General features: G+C 57.3%; 3 protein-coding genes across 6 annotated transcripts; 2 read left to right on the top strand and 1 right to left on the bottom strand.

Moving 5' to 3' along the window:
- The first annotated feature begins 1,898 nt into the window (after positions 1 to 1,898).
- On the top strand, positions 1,899 to 4,839 carry ODF3B (outer dense fiber of sperm tails 3B). Of its 2 annotated transcripts, XM_019835905.3 has the most exons (7): positions 1,903 to 2,120; positions 2,488 to 2,634; positions 2,810 to 3,013; positions 3,287 to 3,391; positions 3,538 to 3,659; positions 3,769 to 3,912; positions 4,032 to 4,839. In XM_019835905.3, the coding sequence occupies exons 1-7, from the start codon at positions 2,039 to 2,041 to the stop codon at positions 4,110 to 4,112; spliced, it is 885 nt and encodes a 294-aa protein (XP_019691464.2). In that variant the 5' UTR covers positions 1,903 to 2,038; the 3' UTR covers positions 4,113 to 4,839. The 2 variants fall into 2 exon arrangements, with proteins under 2 accessions (XP_023113441.1, XP_019691464.2); XM_023257673.2 differs by having other exon boundaries at positions 1,899 to 2,120; positions 3,769 to 4,839.
- A 2,317-nt stretch (positions 4,840 to 7,156) lies between these two features.
- Positions 7,157 to 10,195, top strand: SCO2 (synthesis of cytochrome C oxidase 2). The gene is made up of 3 exons (XM_045062579.1): positions 7,157 to 8,368; positions 8,453 to 8,630; positions 9,354 to 10,195. The coding sequence occupies exon 3, from the start codon at positions 9,367 to 9,369 to the stop codon at positions 10,165 to 10,167; it is 801 nt and encodes a 266-aa protein (XP_044918514.1). The 5' UTR covers positions 7,157 to 8,368; positions 8,453 to 8,630; positions 9,354 to 9,366; the 3' UTR covers positions 10,168 to 10,195.
- A 101-nt stretch (positions 10,196 to 10,296) lies between these two features.
- NCAPH2 (non-SMC condensin II complex subunit H2) lies at positions 10,297 to 23,015 on the bottom strand. Of its 3 annotated transcripts, none has more exons than XM_019835775.3 (20): positions 22,787 to 23,015; positions 17,653 to 17,754; positions 15,030 to 15,085; positions 14,853 to 14,937; positions 14,707 to 14,775; positions 14,502 to 14,581; positions 14,276 to 14,409; positions 13,889 to 13,969; positions 13,305 to 13,435; positions 12,604 to 12,666; positions 12,208 to 12,274; positions 11,916 to 12,023; positions 11,767 to 11,820; positions 11,560 to 11,630; positions 11,384 to 11,477; positions 11,225 to 11,293; positions 11,060 to 11,112; positions 10,878 to 10,979; positions 10,631 to 10,780; positions 10,297 to 10,565 (listed from the first exon to the last, which is right to left on the bottom strand). In XM_019835775.3, exons 1-20 carry the CDS (start codon positions 22,892 to 22,894, stop codon positions 10,425 to 10,427), a joined length of 1,818 nt encoding a protein of 605 aa, XP_019691334.2. In that variant the 5' UTR covers positions 22,895 to 23,015; the 3' UTR covers positions 10,297 to 10,424. The 3 variants fall into 3 exon arrangements, with proteins under 3 accessions (XP_019691334.2, XP_006934274.3, XP_006934275.3); XM_006934212.5 differs by having other exon boundaries at positions 11,060 to 11,115; positions 22,787 to 23,014; XM_006934213.5 differs by lacking the exon at positions 12,604 to 12,666 and having other exon boundaries at positions 11,060 to 11,115.
- Between the last annotated feature and the right edge of the window lie 9 nt (positions 23,016 to 23,024).

Genomic DNA, 23,024 nt, shown 5'->3' with positions numbered 1-23,024 from the left:
GCTGAGCCCAGGCAGAGTCCTGGGCAGATGGGGAGTCCTGGGGCACAGGGGTGCACACCAGTCCTGGAACTTCCCACTCAGTTCCCGGTTCCCACTCAAATGCTGGCCCTGGATGGCCAAGCTGCTGCGAGCCCCTGGAAGCCCACAGCTCACAGCTCAGTGCACCCCAGATCCCACGTCTGGGTGGACCAACCTGGTGTGTCTGATTTTATGGGGGATCTTCTGTCAACACCCCCTCTGGTATCCTGCAACATGCTTTTCAGAAATCATCATCTAATAAGCAGCAATAATGATTTTATTGACTCATTCTTTAATTAGCAATTAAAATGAGCAATTTTAAAATATTTTTGTTTTTGAAATATTGTAATTCAGTAAAATACTTCACATATGAAATAAAGTTTGTACCAACCAAACAAAAATAGTACACCTTGCCCTATCTCAGTATTTTAATTTTTTAAATTTATTTATTTCTTTTGAGAGAGAGAGAGAGAGAGAGAGAGAGAGAGAGAGAGAGAGAACCCCAAGCAGTCTCCGCACTGTCAGAACGGGGCCGATGCGAGACTTGAACTCACCAATTTAAGCTGAAATCAAGAATCGGACACAACCAACTGAGCCACCCAGGAGTCCCTCACTATTTAAAATCTTAAACACAAATAAAAACTCCAAATGGTCACAGAATTACAAAAGTGCGAAAACTGAGTTCCGTTTCTTCTTCCTTCTTGTAATCACTCTGGTCTCATTGCTCATCTCAAATCTAAGGCTTAAAAGGAGAAATATGTGTCACCTCGGGGAGAGGAGACACAACTGCCCCTTGAGCTCCAAAAGCCGTTTCGAATGTCCAAGCATGAGGCACTGAGTCCCCTAAGAACAACTTGTAGGGAGTCTGCATTAACTTCCATACAGAATACAACATTTAATAAAGGTAATAAAAATTGCTAAATTGAAACTTACATATATGCTATTAAAATTCAACAGTAACCACAGTATCTTTTTAAACCACTAACAGAAGATTTGTGGGGTAGGAGTTATCTTCTCTCTGACCTTCTTTAGAATTGCTGGTCTCATAAGGATAATAAAAGGCTGATCAATTTGGCACACCCTCAGTGTTATTTTAAAATTCTCTTTAGACAATGCACCCTCTACCTGCCTCTCCCTTTCGGCCCTCAGGTCCCCCCTGGAGGGCCCAGATGCGCAGCTCCCAGCAATCCCCAGCTTGCCTCACGTTCCATGCCACACTGGGCTCAGAGCTCCCTTGGCAAAGACCAGAATTCCCACAAACCACTGGGCACTCCTTCTCATCCCCTGCCCCCTTCCGAGAGTAGGCAGGTGACTGGCAGAGCTGGGTAAAATGGACACATTCTTTTCATTTCCTTCACTGCTTTTTTTTTCTGTTTGTAAGATAAACACTAAGTTTCTTTACTTAAATTTTTCCTTCATTAATAATGAAGTTATTTAGGGGCACCTGGGTGGCTCAGTCAGTTAAGCATCTGACTCTTGGTTTCAGCTCAGGTCATGATCTCGGGGTTCTTGGGTTCAAGCCCCACATCGGTTCTGTATTGACAGTGCAGAGCCTGCTTGGGATTCTCTCTCTCTCCCTCTCTCTCTGCCCATCCCCTGATAGCACTCTCTCTCAAAATAAATAAACTTTAAAAAATAATGAAAACGTATAGCCTAAATAGAGTTATTTAAGGCTATACGTTTTCCACTGAACACAGCTGTAGCTATGTCCTGTAGAGTTGGGTATGAGGGATCTACCTTTGCAATGTTTTCTACATAACGTGTAACTTCACATTTGAGTTTCTCTTTGATCCAGTGGTTTTTAAATGAGAATTTGTCAGGGCGCCGTACACTTCTGGAATGGGGGCACTGAAGCCCAGCGAAGAGCCAGGCCAGTGCTCTGGCTCAAGGCCCTGCCTGCAGGGCGGCGGCACCGGCGACGACTCCGCGGAGAAGCCTCCAGGGCTGGGTTGCGGGGGGCGGAGCCAGGTTGGGGTAAGGGGCGGTCAGCCCCGTTGCCAGGAGGCGGAACCTGGACACAATGGGGTCTGAGAGTCGGGCCCGGAGGGGGCAGGCATCCGGGCACCCCACCTTGCCTTCCCCGCCGGGAGCCACAAGAGCAGGTTAGTGCATCAACTCTGGAGCACCCTCTGGGCACCAGGTTCCCCATGTCGCCTCCTCGCCCCAGTGTCTTGGCCGGATGCCCCTAAAATATCCCAGCCCCCCAGAACCCCAGGGAATTCCTTCCCCCCAGGATTGAGTCCAAACTTGGCGCGCTCACACATCCCTACTGGACTCACTTTGGGGGCTTGAAGCTCCGGCCCGGCCCCCCGCCGCCCCCCGCCGAGCCGGGAAAGCTCCGGTTTGTTTTCCCGGCGCCCGGGATACAGGATGGGCCCCACCCCCGGAGTCGGGAGGAGCTGGAGCGGAGAAGCGCGTTCGGCGCGAGTCCTGGGTGGAGGGGCCGGGGCCGCCACCTTCTGTCCACAGGTGCCGCGGGCCGTAAGCTCACCCCACCCTCGCGCGCCATGGGCTCGGACGTCTGGGTCGGCCCTTGGCGGCCGCACCGGCCCCGCGGCCCCATCGCAGCGCTCTACAGAGGCCCGGGGCCCAAGTACATGCTGCCACCGAACACCGGTACCGGCGTCGGGCGGGGGGTGGAGGGGCTACCGAGGCCTGTGCCTGCAAGGGGACGCCTTAACCCGGCTGCAGGGCGGAAGGGAGGGAAGTCTGTTGGAGGGAGGGATACGGTGCACTGTGCCCGGGGCTGGGAGCAGCGGGGGCCCGCGGTGACGCTGGGACGCTCCTTCAGGCTACATCCTGCACGACCCGTCGCGGCCCCGCGCCCCGGCGTTCTCCTTCGGCGCTCGCCTCCCCACGCAGCAGACTTCCTGCGGCCCCGGGCCCGGCCACCTGATTCCAGCTCGTATGACCGTGCGCGGCCCCGACGGCACCCCTGCCTACTCCATCTACGGCCGTCCGCGCCACGCAGCGCCCTTCCTCACTCCGGGACCCGGTCAGGACCCCTGGGACCCCGGGCTCCCCAGGGCAGAGCCGCCTCCGGGAAGGCCCACCCGGGAACCCCCTACCTGTGCCCCGACGCCCCCTCCCCGTGTACCCTAACACCCCAAAATCGGTACCTCCACATCTGGATCTCAACCCCAAGCCTCATCGGGCTTTGACAAACCGTGGCTCGGATTCACCTCAGTCCCAGGACCCCCAACCCGGGTCCCCACCAGGCCCCCAACCCGGTCCCGGTCCCGGCCCACACCCCCGGTCCGCCCCGCAGGCAGGTACTTCCCAGAACGAGCTGGGAACGCGACGTACCCCAGTGCGCCTCGGCACACCATCGCCCCCCGAAACTGGGGCATCCACGCGGAGCCGCAGACCCCAGGTGAGACCAGAAAGGCCTATTCCAGCACCGTGGACCTTCCTATCCCTGACGGGGAACCACTCTCCAGGCTGCGGCGGGGAGACCCTGGCCTGGCCAGGAAGACTCACCCCCGCCCCAGACCCCACCCCTTGCTGGCTCCTCCCCAGGCCCCGGGGCCTACACTGTGCCCTCGCTCTTGGGTCCGCGTGTCATCGGTAAAGTCTCGGCCCCAACTTACTCCATCTATGGCCGCAGCGCAGTGGGCAGCTGCTTCGAGGACCTCAGCAAGGTGGGAGAGGGGCTGCGGGACACGGCGCAGCGCGGGGTGCACCCGGCGGGCCACAGAGGGTCAGGAAGCAAGAGGTGAAGGCCAATGCGCCCCCGCTGCCCTCCCACAGACCCCGGGTCCCTGCGCCTACCACGTGGTGAACACTGGGATCTACAAGCCTCGGGCCCCCCAGTTCTCGATGCTGGCGCGGAATTCACTCCCCCAGGACAACACCCTGAATCCGGGACCCGCAGCCTACAACGTGGACCAAGGGGTCTGGAGTCCCGGGTCAAGGGTCAGGGGAGAGGGGAGGAGGGTCGGAGTCCCTGGGTTCCCCGGCGCGGAGCTGGACGCCTGGCCCCGCGAGGTCAGCGCCGTCTCCTGGGTCCGCAGCACCGCAAGCCCGGCGGCTGGAGCTTCGGGATCCGGCACTCGGACCACCTGGCCCGGGTCCTGACCTACGCGGATGACTGACCCGCTGGGCGGGCGTGGCCCCACAAACGTTTGCTTAAAGCCTCCCGAGCCAGCAGCGTGTCCGCCCCTGTGTGTTCGCGGCGGGCGCGCGGGACGCGGGGCGTGCGCGGCGGGACGCTGGGGTCCACGGGTCCCCGGAGCTCCGCGGGCGGGCCGGCCCGGGAAGTCCCGGAAGGGGCGCGCCCGCGGGCCTTCCTGATTGGCCGAGACAGAAGGGCCTGGGGCGACCATTGGCCGAGAGTCCCGCCTGTCCGGGAGACCCCGCCCACCCGCCGTCCTGTGGCCGCGGGACGACAAACCGCACCCGCCCGGAGTCTGGAGCAGGATAGGTGAGGGCCGCCGTACCGGACAGGTACAGGCCGGGGTCAGGCTGTGAGGCCGACGAGTAGGAGCCAGACACGGAGACACGCACACGGGCACCACAGACACGGTACAGAGGGGCGGACATGAGAGGGAGAGACCGGGATCAGGGTCGGGACAGGTACACCTGCTGCAGACACCCGGACACAGGGCGGCCGCAGGTTCCGGCGGTCTCGCACCCCGCAGGCTCGGAGCGATGGCGTCCTAGGGACCCACGGCCCAGGGGCGCCTGGTGACCTTTCAGGGGGAGGGAGCTCAAGCAACTCCCGGGTCTGACCCGCCTGAAGAGAGACGAAAGCCCCCTGAGCTAGGGGGACCTGCGGGGCTTCGTGTGCGCTATGTTGGGGAGGGCGCAGGGCGCGCAAATCGGTGCGTGGGAACTTCTGGGCACCCCTAACCCTGAGGTCAGCCCGAGACCGCTTTCCCCTGGGGACGCCACAACTGTCCTGGGGACAGTGCCCCAGCACTGTCAGTGACCTCAAGATAACCCACCGCTGTGAGAACACAACACACCTCCCCCCTCCCCCCCCCCCCCCCATGGCTACACCACCACCGTATTCCATGCCTAGAGGCCGTGCTAGTGGCCATGCCACTGGGAGGCATAGATCTGAAGAAGAAAGTGGTGCTGACCCAGGCCCTGGCCAGGTCTGGACAGCAGCTGGAGCTGCCAGAGGCCTTATGCCTGCAACTCATGAACAAGATTCTACAAGGGGAGTGGGTGACAAGGTCAGCCTGGACCTGGTACCTACCCGGCTGGCTATAGGCTACAAGGTTAGAAGATGCCTCCTCTCCAGACCAGAACGTCTGACCTCAAAGAGGTCAGTTAGCAGCCTACAGGCAATCTCCAACTTCAAGCCTGGCCTAGACAAAGTCCCCCAAAGATGGGGTCCAGGCTTCTCACCCCCAGGATGGAATTTAGGTTCCCCCCACCCCATCAGCCCCCATAACAGGACCAAGTTCTCCAGCTCCCCCTTGGGTACCCCACTCAGGACTCCCAAGGGGAGAGCTGGGTACTCCTCTCTCTTGGTTCCCCAGACTTGTGCTCCTAGGGGTAGGTACTAGCCTCCTCCTCGTCACTCCCCATACCAAATCAAAACAATTTCTTTCCCATTCCCTCTCCACCAGCTGCACATACAACTACTTACTAAATGCTTAACTCCAGCTGAAGCCCTAACCAGGGAAAGTGAGAGAGAATGGTGGAGGTAGAGGAGGAGCAGGTGTGCAGGTGTACTCAGCATCCCTGCCCAGCAGGTACCAATGACCAACGGATGTGGTTTGAGGTACCCTGGTGGGGAAGGGAGGGGTGGGGCCGGGGAGGAAGCCCCGCCAATAAACTGGAGTCTATTCCTGGATTCACCCTCATCCAGAGTTAAGAGCAGGTACAGGTGGGCCACTGGTCATTGATCTAGGTTCTTGATGGTAATATTGGCCAGAATCTCTGAAGAATCACTGATAGGTCATTAATCAGGGTCACTAATGAGGATATTGATCAAAGTTATTTATGGGTCACTGATGGTCATTGAACTTTGGTCACATCATCAGTGAAACCTTGATTGGAGTCATTAATAGGGACTTGATAACAATCACCATTGGGCTCTCTGATCAATCCTTAATGGGCCACAGGACATTGGTCATTATACCTGATGGGTCAGACCAGTCATTAATGAGGAATTACCAGAATTGTTCAGAAGTTTCTGGTCATGGTCTTGGACACCTGTCATGGTTGCTGATGAATCCTTGATCAGGGTCAGTGAAGGGGGTCCCTGGAAGTCCTGATGCAGGGTAGTCTGGCCGGATGTAAGGGCTGCTGGAGGGAGTGGGCGCAGTCCTATGGGTCAGGGCAAGAAGCTGGTTCCTGTGGACGGACTCCTGTATGAAGCCAGAGTGAGTGTCAGTCTCCATTGACACCCTGCTAGTCATCACAGGTAACCTGACCTCAGACTCCAGGTCTACTTCCTGCATGTTAAAAACCCCTGACCTCTGACCCACACAGTCAGGGTCCTCTCATCAGGAGACCATGGGGCTTCCCCCAATCACTGGTGATCTGAATAGACCCCAGGGTCAGCGTACCATCACAAGATCCCTGACCACCAACTCAGAAAGGTGACCTGACTGATGCACAACCCACCAAGCCCGTTGCAGGTACAACAGGGGACTTGATCCTCAACACTCAGGGTCCCTAAACCCTCATGACTGACCCAAGAGTCAGTATACCCCTGTGAGAAATAAGCCCACCGACCCACTCGAAGGAAGGACACGGAGGCTCAGAGCACAGTGAAGCCAGGCTCTAATCAACGTTCTTGCAAGAGCGGTGTCTAAGGGACAGGCACACCCAGGGCGGTTATGGCAGGCAATTTATCTCCTAGCGTGAAGTCCCTCCCCTTATTCTTCATTGGTGAGTACTACAGAGGTTACAGCCTTCCCCAGAGGTCGCCTCTGCCCACGGAAGGCACAAAGTAGTCTGGTTGGAACAAATGTACATTCCCTGAGGTGAGGCAGACTTCAGTTCTTTGGTGCACGCTAACTGCAAAGCCCAAGAAAATAAGGCCGCAAAAGGAGAGGGGAAGAACCAGGAAGTGAAGTGCCTAAGGGTTTGGGACTCTGGCGGGGGGGGGGGGGGGGGGGGGGGGGGGGGAGGTTCATACATATTTCCAATAGGTTATAAACCTATTCTTAAGTAGACAGCACAACTTTTATTTGGTGTTTCTGAAAATGAATCACCTCACTTCTCACACGCCACATCTCCGAAAAAGCTCCAGACCCCTCTGCGTCACCACCCCCTCCATCCTCAGTCAGAAGATGGTGGACAGCCCATCCCCTCCGGTGGTGGACTTGAAGCATTCCCTAGTCACACCCAGCAGCTGGCAAGAGTCCTGGGGAGCACCTGTGCCTGCTGGAGTTCGTGTGTCCTATGGGAATCCCAGTGTGGCTGTGGCCTGTTTGGGGTAGGTCTTCTAACGTGAGCTCAACTTCCCCTGCATGACTCTGGCGGTCTGGTCCCATGTGCCTCCTGGGAGCTGGAGGACCGCCCGGCCCAGGGGCGGTTCGAGTGGATGCCCGGGAGCAGAGCCTGGACCTGGGCCTGGCTCCAGGCCTATGCTCCCGGACCCCCGCGCCCCGAGGAGGAGCTGCACGTGCCCATGGACAGTGGGCGCCGGGAGACCTCCGTCCCTCCCCACCAACCCAGGCCCCTTCCCTTCTCCGAGTTCCCATCCCCTTTCCTTCCCCGAGCCCGGATTCTCACCCCTGGCCCCCCGCCTCCGGCCGGCACCGCACAACTCATCCGGGCGCAGCCACGCGAGGCATCCACTCCGGCGGGAGGTGGAAGCTGAACTGTAGGTCGGCGTGGGCCGGAGGCTGGCCCTGCAGGGGTCGTCGTGCCCTCGGACCGCGCGCCCTTCGCCACCTCCTCGTCCTTTGCCGACCTCTTCCCGCCGCCGCCCGCGCGCGCCGATCGACACACTGCGGAACAGACGGCCGCGGCGAAACCGCAGGAAGGCCGGCGAGACCGAGAAGAAGTGGGGGAAGTGTCTCCGAGGGAAGCCGGGCCGCCGCGGGACAGAGCGCGAAGGGGCGGGGCCAGGGAGACGCCCCGCCCAACTCTGCGCTGGGCCCGCCACCTTTTGCGCACGCGCGCAGAGAAGCAGGGACTGGGGAGCGCGGACGTTCACGCTTGTCTGCGCGTGCGCCATGCCCATGAGCGTGCGCGCTGGCGTTGAGCGCACCGGTGGCGCAGGAATCTGTCGGCTCCGCTAGTGCAGCGTGGTTGAGTCTACAGCGGTGACGAGCTCTGGCAGAGCGGGGCTGTCCCCTGAGTCGCGGTACTTACGCTGGGTTCCGAGGAGACTGGGTCGTGCTCGGTGTGTGGCTCGGTGTCCAGCTTTCTGACCTTACAGGTGCGCGTCCGGGAGGGCGCCCTGGAGGTGGGGCTCCCAGAAGAAAGGGGCCCAGGAAGGCCACAGGCTACCTTCGCTTGCCAGGCACATCGCGTGCACTGCTTAGAGCGCGTATGTAAAGAAGGAAGCTGGTGGGGAGAGGCCGTGGGACGTGCCAAAGGTCATCCAGCCCAGCGCGCAACCCCAGGAACCATCCGGAAGTGGGCGGAGACCTGAAGTCTGGGAATCCTCGGGAGGGTCTTCTCAGCAGCTGAACGAACAGGTGAGGGGGAGTCTTAAGGCCCCCACTTAGCAAATTTCCAGGGGCTCCTGTGAGAAGGACACGGCGGACACCGAAGTTGGTGTCAGGATCCTGGCTGTGAAGGGGGGTGGGGACGCTCGTGACCAGTGGAAACCTCATTCCTCTCGGGGTGAGAGCACCAGGAAAGCTCGGCCTGGAGCGGCGTCGGTGGGTACTTGCCCGGGCTCCTTGTGGGCGGACCGGCATGGGTGCACAGGGCTGCTGCTGAGCGCGGGGGGAGGGGACACAGAGTTAGAGTGGTGAAAGGCTGGCAGGCCGCAGGAGGGCCGGAGGAGCCCATCTTTGGGGGTTAAAGGCAGAGACTCGGCCACCTCCTTTCAAGAAATGGGTTTATTGCAAAACGACACACGTGCTCAGGAGCCCAGGCAAGGCATGCACTCGGAATGCTTCCCCTCAGCTGACCCGGTGAGGTGTGGAGTGCTTCCCCGGGCCGTAGAGCTGCAGGCACAGGACCAGGGTGGGAGGAGACAGACTGAGCCTCTCCAGCTAAAGGACAGGAGTGACAAGCATGGGCATTTGAGAACACCTTTCATAGGCGAGGCAGTCCTGAGCACTAGGTGAGCGGCTGTGAGCTGCCGTGCAGCCTTGGTCCTTCAGATGGTGGCAAGTCTCCCCAGAGCCAACGGGGGCTGACCCAGGAGGCGGAGGCAACCGCAGGCCCCTGACACCTGTGCTCTTTCCTAGGCGCGTCAGGTCCATGCTGCTGCTGGTTCTGGCACCCAAGGCTTGGCACAGGCTCTCTCATCTGAAGCCCCCAGCCCTCGTTTGGACCCCGGGAGGCAAGGCCGGACATGTGAGGTGTCGGCTCCTGTCAAGGCAGGGCCCTGGAGACACAGGCAGGCAGAGCCGGCCCCAGGGCCCTGGGCTTGGAACCAGGCTGTTGATCACCGCCTTGTTTGGGGCTGGGCTGGGTGGGGCTTGGCTGGCTGCCAGGGCCGAGAAGGAGCAGCGGCGGCAGCAACAGCGGACAGAGGCCCTGCGCCAGGCAGCTGTGGGCCAGGGGGACTTCAGCCTGCTGGACCACCAGGGACAGGCTCGCTGCAAAGCCGACTTCCGGGGTCAGTGGGTGCTGATGTACTTTGGGTTCACTCACTGCCCCGACATCTGCCCAGACGAGCTGGAGAAGCTGGTGCAGGTGGTACGGAAGCTGGAGGCTGAGCCCGGCCTGCCCCCGGTGCAGCCTGTCTTCATTACTGTGGACCCCGAGCGGGACACTGTCGCAGCCATGGCCCGCTACGTTCAGGACTTCCACCCACGGTTGCTGGGCCTGACCGGTTCTGCTGAGCAGGTGGCCCAAGTGAGCCGCAGCTACCGCGTGTACTACAGCGCGGGCCCCAAGGACGAGGACCAGGATTACATCGTGGACCACTCCATTGCCATCTACCTGCTCAGCCCTGACGGCCTCTTCACGGACTACTACAGCCGGGCCAGATCAGCAGAGCAGATCGCAGACAGCGTGAGGCGCCACATGGCTGCCTTCCGCAGCGTCCTGCACTGAACCAGGTCATTAAAGAGGGTGTGATGGAGCTGTGTGCCTGTGGTCTGCGTCGTCAGTGGCCCCAGGAGGCCACGGCAGGGAAGCGCAGCCCTCTGCCTGCACAGCGCAGGAGTGTTTTTTAAGACTAAGTGGGATGGCAACACCATTTTATTGGGCTGGGCCAGCCAGGAAACAAGGGTCGAGTGAGCAGACGCGACGCCCAGCACCCACGGGGGACGGAGCTCCAGAGCCCACCCGTCAGCGTCAAGGCTCCCCACTCAAGGCTGGGCCATGGAGGGGGCAGCGTAAGTCTGGAAGCGCTTGTGGGCCCGCTGGTGGGTGAGTAGTCTCAGGGACATGGTGTCCACAGCTGCCTCCAGCCCCGGCTGCTGGGTGATCTCCACTGTGTGGTCGTTGGCCTACAGGGATAAGGTGTCAGCAGAGTCGGGGACCGCTTCCCTCCCAGGCTCCCCAGGCCACTCACCAGCTGCAGGGAGGCCAACATGGAGCGACACACCTCGAAGGCAGGTTGGCCAGCTACCAGCTCCGCAAAGGGACACCACTGGTTGAGCTGGCTGAACCTTGAGACCACCTGGTCCCCATAGGTGTGGATGTCAAAGGGCACGTGCTGTTCCTGCAAGAAAGAGGGGCAAGATCCCGGGGCAAAACCCAGGCAGGTGGCAGGGGAGTCCCTAGCTGTCAGTCAGGGCTTGGCCCAACCCCTCCCTCACCTGCTCCTGGAGCAGCGGCTGGATGGTGTCCTCCCAGTGCCTGATGCGCTCACTCAGCTCCGTCTCCTGCACGAACTTCTGAGATGTGGCGATGAAGAGCTCCTAGGGCGGGACCAGGAGCTGCCACCTTCTGTGCAGGAGCCCCGCACCCGGCGCCCCCACCTGCTCTGACTGGGACCTACCACATTCCTGCGGACCAGCTCCTCATAGCTCAGGGATGCCGGCACGGCCTCTGCTTCTGGGAAAGGGGCAGCTATGAGCTTCTGTGGCCACGGGCCACACCCCTTCCCCCCTCCACTGTCCCCAGGGCCCCCCCCCCCGGGCCAGCAGCTCACTCTCAGACCTACCCAGGTCTGCGGCTTCCCCAGGCCTTGCCTCCTGAGGCTCTGCATACTCCTCAGGCTCTAGAAAGTCATCTGTTGGCAGACAGAGAAGCCCAGGAGGAGGCAGGCTGGCTGGCAGCGGATGCTGAGCCCCCACCCCGGCCCATCCCAGTAGGCTCCCACCTGCCGCCCCCAGATCCTCCAGGGAATCCTCCAGGCGGTCCTCTTCCACAGGCCACAGCCCCTCCTCAGGCCTCGGCAGCCACCGCTCCGCCATCTGTGTGCAGACAGCATCTATGAGGCACACTGCTCTCTCCCACCTGGCACCACGCGGGCTCCAGACAGTGGCCAGTACTTGCCTCCCTCCTCTGCAGCTTCCGGAGGGTCTCCAGCTGCTCCTTCACGTGCTTCCAGTACAGGACTTCCATGTCTACACACAAAGCCCTTGTAAGAGGGGCTCCCACGCCCTGCCCAGCCCCCCTCCCCAGTCCACCTAGAGCCTTGGGTGCCCCCAGGCCGAGGGGAGGCAGGCCCTCAGCAGAGTGTGCACATGACCCTGACCTCACCTGCAAAGGACGGGCCCTTTCGCCGGGGCCTCCTGCTGTCAGCGTGCTCGGCATCTTCGAGAGAATTTGGTCAGTAGGAACCGAGCCAAGTCCCCGTGAGCTGCACGCGGACCCTCCTGCCCTGGCCCGGCCCCACCACACCCACTCACAAGCAGCCAGGTACCACTGGTGGAAGTCCTGCAGCTTGGCAACACCCTTCCTCTTGCGCTTCTGTCCTGGAACCTCCTCCACACAGGGGGGCACAGAGTAGGGCCTACCTGGGGGCAAATGGCTACGTCTTAGCGCACAACTAAAGGCCCTGGGGCGGATGATGGCACCCACAAGCCCGAGGAGCAAGTGCAGACCGCACTAGGCAGCACAGCCCCCACCCTCATCTACCACTAGTGCTCCGGAGAACCCAGCCACAGGTGCCCGAGTGAAGGTGTCCCTCCACCCAATTACCTTTCTTGAAGGGCTTGGCGTCCAGGGAGTCAAAGGGGTCCAGGCTCTGCCAGGGGTCGGGGGTCTCCTGAGCAAAGAGCATAAGCAGACCCTGGGGTGGGAGCAGGGGATGTACATCTTCCCCCCAGAAGTCCAGACACAGAGAAGGGCTGGCCACATTCAATCCAGGACCCAAGGGTGACCCACCAGAGAGAGAGGTTCCCCAGAGCAGCAGAAGAGGGGATTCGTTTCCTGGGGCAAGGAAGATTCCTTGCAAAAGAGAGCCAGCACAAAGGGCCTCCAGCTAGGAGCCCAGGCATCCGGAGCTCTGAAAGCTAGCAGGAGTGAGGGGCGGGCAGCAGAGCCCCAAAGCACATCCTCCTTGCCGGGGAGGGTCTGAGCCCCACTAACCCTCACCTTCAGCAGGGACATAGGCTCCCGTCGCTCCCGCAGCACACACCTGCTGGGCTGGGCAGCACTCTGCAAAGAAACAGCCCCAGGGATGCCTCTCCCCTCCTCCACCCAAGGCTGGGGCACCCCAGTAGTCTGCTCTAGGGTCGGACACCAAGAACCCTGCAGAAGGACCCTCTTAAGGAAAACAAACACTCTAGGAAAAATTTTAGAACACACAAACTAGTAAACTAGTAAAATGGGGTACTGTTTTTTTCCCTTAAAAAATACCAAGAAAGAAAAAAAAGACTGCAATAAACATCCATGTATGTACCAATCAAAATTAACAAATATTAACGTTTTTCCTGTATGTATCAGGATTTTTGTTCTAATAAAAAGATTTTGGAGCTCCAGGCAGGAACACAAAGCCAACCCTCGGGGGTGGAAGGGGCAGCGACAGCCTCCAAAGCCCATCCCCTCCCACCAGCCTGATCTCGGGAGTCAGCCTGGGAGACCAGCTGCCATCCTAGGTGGTAGCATGACCACAGGGCTCAGACCCTTGAACCCTAGGCCACCTCTCTAAGGAGCAGCAGCTATTCTGATCGGAAAGAGGAAAGATGTAGAAGGCACCACCCGAAAGGGCTGGGTGCAAGGACCAGAGGCAAAGCCCCCGGGCCCACCTATCCCACCGGAGTGTGGGGCCTTCGCAGGCCTCGCAGGGCCCCCACCTGCTGCGGGCTCCTGGGCTCCTGGGGCTCTGGAGGGACGTCGGGGGCCATGGGCTCAGGGAGCTCCACTGCCGCATCTGCGTCCTCATCCTCCTCACCACCTCCAGGCAGCGGGCCTTCCGGAGAGGTACCTGGGCAGGGGAGCGAGAGACCAGTCAGCCCCGAGAAGCCCAAGGCCAGACAGCAGATGGGAGGCTGGCCTTGGCCAACACCCCGGAGAGCCTGCAAGGCCGATTCCCTCACTCAGCCCCACTCATTAGACCCGGAGTGGCATGACCACGCCTCTCGCCACGCCACGGTTTCATTTGGCTCGTTTTACCAATTTTCCTCCTGAAAGGCTGCCGTCCATGTGTGCCCAGGGCGAGGTCCAAACCTCACAGGCCCGAGAACGGCCAGAGGGCAGTCACCGAGACCAAGACAGCGCAGTGAGGCCAAGGTGGGGAGGGAGGCCTAGGTCCAGGTGCAAAGAAGCCAGGCTTCGTTGCTCCCCACACCTCACCCCTGGGGCGGCGGAGCATGGCCCCATGCAGAGCCCCATCTCCCCACCCCAACCCCGCAAGTCCACTGTGGTGCTCTCTTCTCACCTGGCTCCTGGGAGGCGCTGAGCGCAGGGACGGAACTGCACACACAGACTTCCATTGGCTGCTCCTCAGCCCCCTCAGCCTCTGCGAAAGATGGGGGACTGGACAGGGTCAGCCCAGCCCCTCCCTCCAGGAGGCCCCTCCCAGGGGCCCAGCAGAGCCAGGGCAGGGGAAGGAGAGCAGAGACCCGTCACAGGACTCGGGCACCCCGGGGCCGAGCCAGCTATGGGCAAAGAGGGGGCAGAGGGGATGTGGCCTGGCAGACCTATCCTCACAGCAGGTACCCGGGGAGGGAGGCAGGACCAGAGCTGGCAGGCACAGGGGACCTGACAAGGGGTCCAGCCCAGAAGTCCCTTCCTTCCCACCCAGCCCCCACATCCAAGCCCTCACCCTTCTGGTTCCTTGGCAGCAATGTCTCCGTTGGGGATATGCCCACCGGCTCCAACATGAAGGCTCCTCTGGGGTGGGCGGTGCATGTGTTCATCCTAAAATCCTTCCGGCTGGCCAGGACCTCCCCCTGACAGCTGTGCTGGCAGAAACACAGCCACTGCAGAGACCCTTCCCAAGCAGCCCTCTCCCCTTATCTGATTCCCCTCAGCCAAGCTGAGGACAGTACCTGTACAGGGGGCTAACGTTCTTCTCCATCTCATCAGGGGCCACAAGGGCCATGGGCAGGAGAGGGACGATGAGGATCTCCTGCGTGGAGGCCAAGAGTGGGTGAGCCACAGGCCCCACGGGCTCCATGTGGGAAACCGTATGGGAGGACACCTTCCAACACCCCCATCAGCTAAAGGCAGCCCCACAGAGGGAGGGGGACTCACACGGGGAGGCAGGTCGTTCCTCAGATCCACATTAGCACGGGAGTCAGGGAGGTCATCTAGCGACAGGAACTGTGGGGAGACACAGCTCAGGAGCAGCGCCTGGCAAGCGCACAGCAGGCAGCGGCCACGCACCCGATAGATCTCACCTGGTCGTCCGCCTCCTGGGGGGCCTCGGAACTGGTGTCCCCATCCGCCCCCTGTTCCCGCGCTGAGGACAGCTGCTTGGCCCGCCTGAGGGAGAATCAGTGCATGGGTGTCTGGGAGGCTGCAGGCAGGGCAGACGCTCAGGCCTCCACCTGCTGGCTCAGACCACCAGTACTCACTTCTTGCCAGAGATGAAATCGAGAGCCTGGTAGACCAGCGAGTACAGGTACTCCACCTGTGACCAGAAGCAGACGGTGAGGACGCGGAAAGGAGCAGCCTACCAGAGACGCAGAGACGAGCGCGTGCACAGAGAAGCCCACCGTCCCCTCGAAACCCTCCGGCACGAGTCCCGCCCACGCGGCTGCTAGAGTGGCCTCTCCAATCAAATGAGCGCGTCTTATCATTGTGGTTCTCTCCTCGTCCTCCGTCCCCACGCCGCATGCAGCCACAGGAACGGCCGTCGTCACCCAGCTCTGACCGTCTTCAGTCCCTGCACGCCGGCCTGCGTGCGGCCCCCCGGCCCATCGCCGTGCTGCTCCTGCCCGCCCCGCCCGCAGGCTCGGGCCACCGCCGCCCCATCTCCGGAAGCCCGTGAGGCCCTGCCTGCCCCGTCGCAGGGAAACGGTCAGGATTTCCGAGAGGCTGACCAGCAGGGCGTGTGTGTACCGCCTCTGGGTCTTTCCCTCTGGGATGACACCACCCCAGAGCACACGCAACCCCTCTTCTTGGCCCTGCCTTTTTTTTTTTTTTTTTTTTTTTTTTTATGCAACAAACATTCGTTGCGCTTCTCTTATGTACGGGGCTCTGCACTAGACACTGGACACAATGGTGAGCACAAGAGGTGGTGCCCCCTCATCACAGGGGCCCCATTTATTAGGACCAATAAGCACTACCCGTTTCAAGTGTTTGTTCACATACAGGATTGTGTTCGTGCTTCTTCCCGTCTAGTCTGTCTGAATTAGGTGTCACTGCTGTTCCCGTTTTATAGTAGAATAAACCGAGAGAAAGTCGCCTGGATCAGGGGTAGGTCTGGGATTTGTACCCAGGGATGCATGATTCTCACTGCCACTAGCCACATGTGAGTCAACCAATTTTAAATTCAAGTTCACTGAAAGTCAGTAAAACTCAGAATTGCTCAGTCACACCGGCCACCTTTCAAGGCCTCCGTCGTCACGTGTGGCAAGTACTTACCGCCTTTGACAGCACAGGTCCCAGACCATGTCCGTCATTTCAGGAAGTCCTGCTGGGCAGTGCTCGTCTAGAGCTCGCACTGCCCCCCACCTCCCAGACTTCGTCAACGTTTCACTACACTTGCTTTACCACACTTCTCTCCGTCTGTCACCTCACGGTTTATGCTTTCAAAGTCACTTGCAGACATTCCTTCTCAGGACAAATACAGGACGTAGGAATCTGACATAACCAGCGAAATCTTAAACTGTCTTAATAACTTATGGTGCCCAGAGATAAATCCGTGTCCTGTGCCATTAGAACAGAATGTAGATGGCTCACTGCCCTTCTCTAGTTTGGACCCCATTATCAAGTTCCTTAACACAGTTCTGAACTCTTACCTTTTGTCTTTCTCCCACCCACTACACCGCCAATGCTGAGTCTGCTCAATTCCGAGCACTCTTCCGTGCTCCCCCCTAGGGGATGGCTACGCACTGCTGGAGGAAAAGGGCACAAACGTGCCCCTGCAGACAGCAAGATGCGCGGACCGTCTGTGCCTTCTGTCAGTCTTTCGTTTGCATTCCCCTCAGCAAGCATTGTGAACTTTCACCAAATTTCCTACGTAGTAGCTGATTCTTAACAGCTGACTTATATTCTCCATTACGAAAACTGGGGCCCTTGGCAGGAACTCCCCAAATGCCTGTGTCCAACTTCTGTGCATCAATACTGACTTCCTCCTCCAGAATCCTGAGATGAGGTGCCTTTTCTTTTTTTCAAGGCAGGCTTGCCGATCCATGGTCCTGACCCATTCCTCAACTGTCTCTTCTGGGATTCTGTTGCATCCGCCACCCGACCCCCACCCTGCAGCGCTGGCTGTCACTGATACCTGCCCCCTGCCCAGTTCTGATTTCACCAGTGCAGGTCGTGTCCAGGAGCTGGGCATGAGATGGACCACAGCCTGAACGGAGGACTGCTGCTTTCCTCGCTGTCCCCCCTTCCAGTGACCTCTCCCCCAAAGGGGTCACGCCATGTCTCCACACCTCTCCCCGGCCCACAGTCTGGTCCTTCTCTCCCTAAAACCCCTGGTGACCTTCCAGGATACCCACTGGACACCTGAAAACCTTTCCGGTGTGGGTCAATTCACTGAACTCAACATTTTGGGTCTTACGGTCTTCTTTCTTCCCCCTTAAAATTCTCTACTGCTCTGTCTTCCGGGACACTGTCTTGGTTTACCTTTCTCTCACTTTTCCTTCTTGTGGGCACTTCCTAAACACTGGTTTTCTCAGGATGCTCGCTTCATCCTGCTTTTCCTCTTATTCTACATGGGGTTCTGGACGATTGGACTACTGACAGTTTGGACTGGATCGTTCTTTGCTGCGTGGGGCTCTCCTGTATACCACTGGATGTTTAGCATTAGCAGCAGGCCCTGCAGTTATAAATCCAAGACTGTTCCTCAGTTATAATTGTTCAATTATAAATCCAAGCTGTATTAAAAGGTGCTGAGGAAGAGGGACACAGGAGGTGCTGGCGGGGAAGGTAAGAGACAGGGGTGAGCCTGCCATCTGCCCCAGCAAGACAGTCAGGCTCAGTCCCATCGACGCTGCAATGGCAAGAGCAGCAGCCAGATGGGCCCACCTTCTTACTGTAGACACAGGCAGAGCCCTGGATCAGCAGCGCTGCCTCAATGAAGTTCATGGTGGTTTTTCCTTCATCAAAAGAAATGCAGATCTGGTCCAGCTGCAAAACACAACACCAGGGCGTTGGGAAGCCGAAACCTGGGTACGCTTCTCCCCAAGAGCTCACCCAGCGCCCCTGCCTCCTCCCGGCACTCTGGCTCTGCTTGGAGTGAGGAGGCGGGCCTTTGTGATTTCTCCTACCTCCTGTAACCTCTCAGACCTACTAGTTTAGAAAAGGAAGGCCCCTGGAGTGTATCAGCCACAAACAGCCAGAGCTGCACGGGAGTCTCTCCCTGGAGATGCTCCACACTGAGCCCATCTAAGTCAAGGCACAAGTTGGACAGAATCGGGCGGGAAGATCCCTCACCCTGCGAGAAGGAAAGGGGAACCTCAGGGGTGGGGAAGACAGAGACAAAACTCTGGGCCTCAATCCTTTGAGCAGAAACTAAGGAAACACTTACAAGTGAGTCCCCCTCCTTCCTCCGCAACCCCTAACCTCCCGAGCCCCAGCTCCTATCACCCCTTGAATGTCAGTGTCCACGGACCACATGCCAACAAGTCCCAGACCCATCTGCGGCAACACTCTCCCCTAAGCTGCGGGACTGTGCTTAGAGCAACCCCGACGCATCCAAATGTCCCCAAACTTTTTCTCTCCATGCTGAAGCCAGGGCTCCCCAGAACCTGGCCCCTCTCCTGCACGTCTCTCAGCAAACAGCACTTTGAAGCCCAACATGTTTTTTCAAGTTCTGCCTTTGCTTTCCACGTGCCTAGGACACCTGCCCCCAGCTGTGCCCCGTGGGAACCCAGCAGTGTGGCTCGGACGCCTGGCTCAGACGCCAGGGACTTCTCCCTCCCTGTAGGGCAACTGCAGCCTTTACCTCACGGCCTGACGCTGGTGTCCAGTAAATGTCTCATGAACGAACCAAGTGCTGACATCAGAGCTAAGCCTGAAAGACACACTCCCCAGGCAGACGAAAGGAGAGGCCTTTTAGGAAGAGCAACCACTCCCACAAAGGCAGTTAGCTGACCCGGGAGTCCACTATTTAGGAAAATGAGTATCACGCAAACATGTCCAAAGCACAGGGCGTGTCGGGGAGCAAGGTCAGACGTTAGACACTATGGAGAGGGAGTCTAGGAGGACACCACCTAGGGACCACCTCTACCAGTTCCTGAAGGATAGAGGGAGTTTTTCAGGTCAGTGAAACATGAGAGTCTGACAGAGTGCAAACATTCTGGAAATAAGTGAAGGGCTTTCCCTGAAAGGAGGGACTATGAAGCAGAGGGTAGCCGGGCCACCCAGGCCCTCTTCTTCTCAGCCCAGGCTGGCTCACCCACTCCCAGGACCTCACACTCCATCCACCTTCTAACAACTCCCAAATGCATGCTCCAGATTGAACCTCCCATCTAAGCCTAAATCTGTATGTCCAGCTGCCTTCTTCAAACACCATTTGGATGTCTTAACCAAAATTTGTATTGGACGGGCCCACACTGAGCTCTCGATATCCACCCCCCCCAACCACCCGTCCAAAAACCCGCAAGTCTCAGCTCCTTCCTGTCTTCTCTCATTTTCCCCATTCAACCTATGCCAAGTTCCCTGCCAATTCCATGCTCCACTTCGACTAAACTGTCTGCTCCTCTCCACAGTGGCTGTGGCTCTTGCTCAGCCGGCCCCACCTCTTGCCCGGCCCTCGGCACTAACTGGGCTCTCCCCCGCCTTCACTCCCTTCCAGCCTACTCTTGACAAGCCAGCGCTTGTCTGCAGACACAAGGCAGAATCACCTCACTCCACTCAGAACCCTAATGGCTTTCTGTCACTCTCAGGGAAAAAACCCAAATCGCAAACAGAGCCTCGCAGGCTGACCAGCTTCCCTCTGCAGCTACCCACCCTCCCCTACTCGCTGCACGGCAGTCACACAGGGCTACCTTTCCAGGTCCCCCATGGAGCCAAGCACTTTCCCACCTCACAACCTCGGAACCTATCTTCTCTCCACGTGGAACATTCTTCAGCTCATTTGGACTAGGCAACTCCTTTCATCCCAAAGTTCAGTCCCCCACATAAACTCTTCGTGGAGCCCTCAACTTTTCTTTTGAACCTCTCATGTTTGTGATTGCACAAAGACACAGTGACGAGGACAGTGGCCTCTGCTCTGCCACCTATTAGGACTGTGAGCCTATCTCTTAACCTCCCTGTAGAACTAATACCTGTTCCAACGACCCTATGTCGTTACTTCCTCAGGATCCGTTCTCCTACAAGGGTGAAGCAGGGACTACTGTTTGCTTGCCACTATTTTCTTAGGATTTCACACGATTCTTGGCATACAGCAGACACTCAACAACAACAAACAAAAAAATAAATGGATGAAAGAGCCTGGGTGGCTCAGTTAGTTAAGTGTCCGACTCTCAGTTTCAGTTCAGGTCATGATCTCCCAGTTCCTGAGTTCGAGCCCCAAATGGTGCTCTGCGAGAGTGGCAACGTGATAAGATGTGTTTAAAAAAAAAAAAAAAAAAAAAAAAAAAAAAGAACTTTCTGGTAGCTGCATGGAAAAGGAAAAGAGGAGAAAGACAAAACGAGAAGCAGGGAATCAGGACTTTAAAGGGCAGAGAAGGTCTGGAACAGCAAACAAAAGCAGGAAGGGAGCTGACCAAGCCAGGAAGTAGATCTACCAAGCATCCCCAGGCACCCTGACCAATGTGGAAACCTGAATTCACAGTAGCCCCACCCAGCACAATTCTCTGCATTTTCTCAGCAGTCCAGGTGTCCAAGCTGAGACGGTAGATCAGTAGATCAAGTATTCATCCAACAAACACTTATTCTATGCCCCCTACTATATGCAATGCCCCCTACTATATGCCGGGCATTCTATTATTATTATGCAAAGGGAACAGAGTATACACATGATTCCTGCCCTAGCAGAGTTAAACAAGTGAACAAGTTAAAGAAGAGCTTGTGATAAACATCCTAAAGAACATAAGGTACTGTGACAACTATCTTAAACAGGCTGCTCACCTGACGTTTAACCTGAGACATAGAGGATAAGAGGTGGTTAATCATAAAAATAAATGGGTGAAGAATATTCCCCAGTGGGAACAGAAAATACAAAGACCCTCAGTCAGGAATGAGCTCCAGGGGCACCCAGCTGGCTCAGTCGGTAGAGCATGCAACTCCTGATCTCAGGGTCCTGAGATTGAGCCCAGGTTTGGTGTAGAGATAACTAAAAAATAATAATAAAATAAATAAAGTTCCTTATTAAAAAAAAAGGAGGGGAGGGCACCTGGCCGGCTCAGTCGGTTGAGTGTCTGCTGTTAGCACAGAGCCTGCTTCGGATCCTCAGTGGCCCTCTCTCTCTGCCCCTTCCCTGCTGGTTCTCTATCTCAAATTAAATAAATAAACTTAAAAATAAATAAATAAGCCCCAGTGTTGTAGGTTGATTGGCTCTAAAGAACAGGTGGAGAGGAGCTCAAGATGAGGCTACAACAGTCAGCAAGGCCAGATTCGGAAAAGGAGGTTTGCGCTTTAGTCTTAGCACAGAAGCCTCTGAGGCGCCACTGCAGTCACACTTGCTACTGGATGGAGGGTGAATCGGATGGGGCCAAAAAAAGCTGTTACAGAGCCTAGGAAGGAAGGTTTTACATGAATCTGAGCCAGGTAGAAAACAGATGAATTCAAGGGAAATTCTGGTGGTGCAACTGACAGAATTCACCGAGTTTCACTAAAACAGCTTTTAGTTCTCACCTTTAGTTGAACAGTAGTGCTATTTAGCAAGATCAGGAAGACCGAGATTAGGGCAAAAAAATATAAAGCTCCACTTTAATGTATTAAATTTGAGATGCTTGGGGTACCTGGGTGGCTCAGTTAAGTGTCTGACTCTCAGTTTCAGTTCAGGTCATGATCTCCCAGTTCCTGAGTTTGAGCCCCAAATGGTGCTCTGCACCGACAGCACAGAGCCTGCTTGGGTTCTCTCTCCCTCTCTCTCTGCCCCTACCCTGCTCTCAAAATAAGTAAACATTAAAAAAAAAAAAAAAAAAAAAAAAACTGAGATGCTTCTGTGGAATGTCTAAGAGGAATGTCAAAGGTAAGCAGCTGGATATACAAAATAAATTCAGAAAAAAAGATCTGCTGGGGGGCCAGGGGGGGCTCAGTTGGTTGAGCATCTCATGGCATAATCCCAGGGTCGTGTGACTGAGCAAAAAGTCAGGCTCCATGCTGAGTGTGGAGCCTGCCTAACATTCTTTCTCTTTCTCTTTCTCTCTCCCCCTCTGCTTTTCCCCCCACCTCGTGCTGTCTAAAAAGAAAAAAAAAGAAAGAAAGAAAAAAGATCTGGGATGAAGACATAAATCTGAGAGTTGTCCTCATACAGGTGATATTTAAAATCAGGGAAACAAGTGAGATTATTTAAGGGAGATACAGAAGATGGCCCAGGCCCCGCCCAGAGACGCTAAACACTTAAGAGATTGGATAGCAAAGAAATAGTAAGCAAATAACATGGGGAGAAAAAATCAGAGCACGTAAACCTGTATCCAAAAAGGAGTGGTCAGCCCAACAAATGCTGCTGAACTGAATAAGGTGACACTTCTAGCGTCCCTTGAATTTGCCAGGATAGACGTCACTGTTGATCGCAGTCCAAGTGAGCTGCAATGTGAAAGCGAAGTACAGAAATGGAGCAGACAGCACATTAACAAGGACTAGACTCGGCTGTCAAGTAAATAAAGACCAAATGCTGACGAGTAGAACATGACAGTAGCTTGAAACTGGTTTCAGAACCCAAGATAAGAAACTCTCTTTCACCGTGATCCAGCTGTCTCAAATACCCAAACACGCACATAAATTCTAGTCTATTCTGTTACATTACAGAAAAATGCTTGTCACCACCCATGAAATCCATTTCACGGCTCTGGAACAGGTAGCGACCTGTGATGACAACTCCAGGCTAATTTAATAAGGGATGACTTCCAGAGGCAGAGATGGATTTGGAAAAAAAGAAACGAGCCTGAAGACAGCGCCAGACGGACACAGACGAGGAGGCGGGGCGGGGCCGCCCAGCAGCCCCCCGCCCGCCGCCCCGCCCCGCGCCACTCCCCGGGACGGCACTCACCTCCTCTAGATATTCTCCCAGCTGGGCCGCCACGTCCACCTCCCAGTTCTTAGTGAGGTCGCGGATGGGCTGCAGTAGATGGGCGAAGCGCGCCTCCACGTCCTCCATGTCCGGAAGGGGCCGGGGCGGCCCGGGGACCGCAGGGCCGTCTTCGAGGGGAGCCAGCGTCCTCAGCCCGCCACTAGTTCTGGCGCCATTTTGCTGTTCCCGCCCAGGGTAAGGACGTAGCGCGTGACGC

Source organism: Felis catus, chromosome B4 (genome assembly GCF_018350175.1).
Source record: "Felis catus isolate Fca126 chromosome B4, F.catus_Fca126_mat1.0, whole genome shotgun sequence".
NCBI classification, from domain to species: domain Eukaryota; kingdom Metazoa; phylum Chordata; class Mammalia; order Carnivora; family Felidae; genus Felis; species Felis catus.
This window is presented reverse-complemented; position numbering and strand designations above follow the sequence as displayed.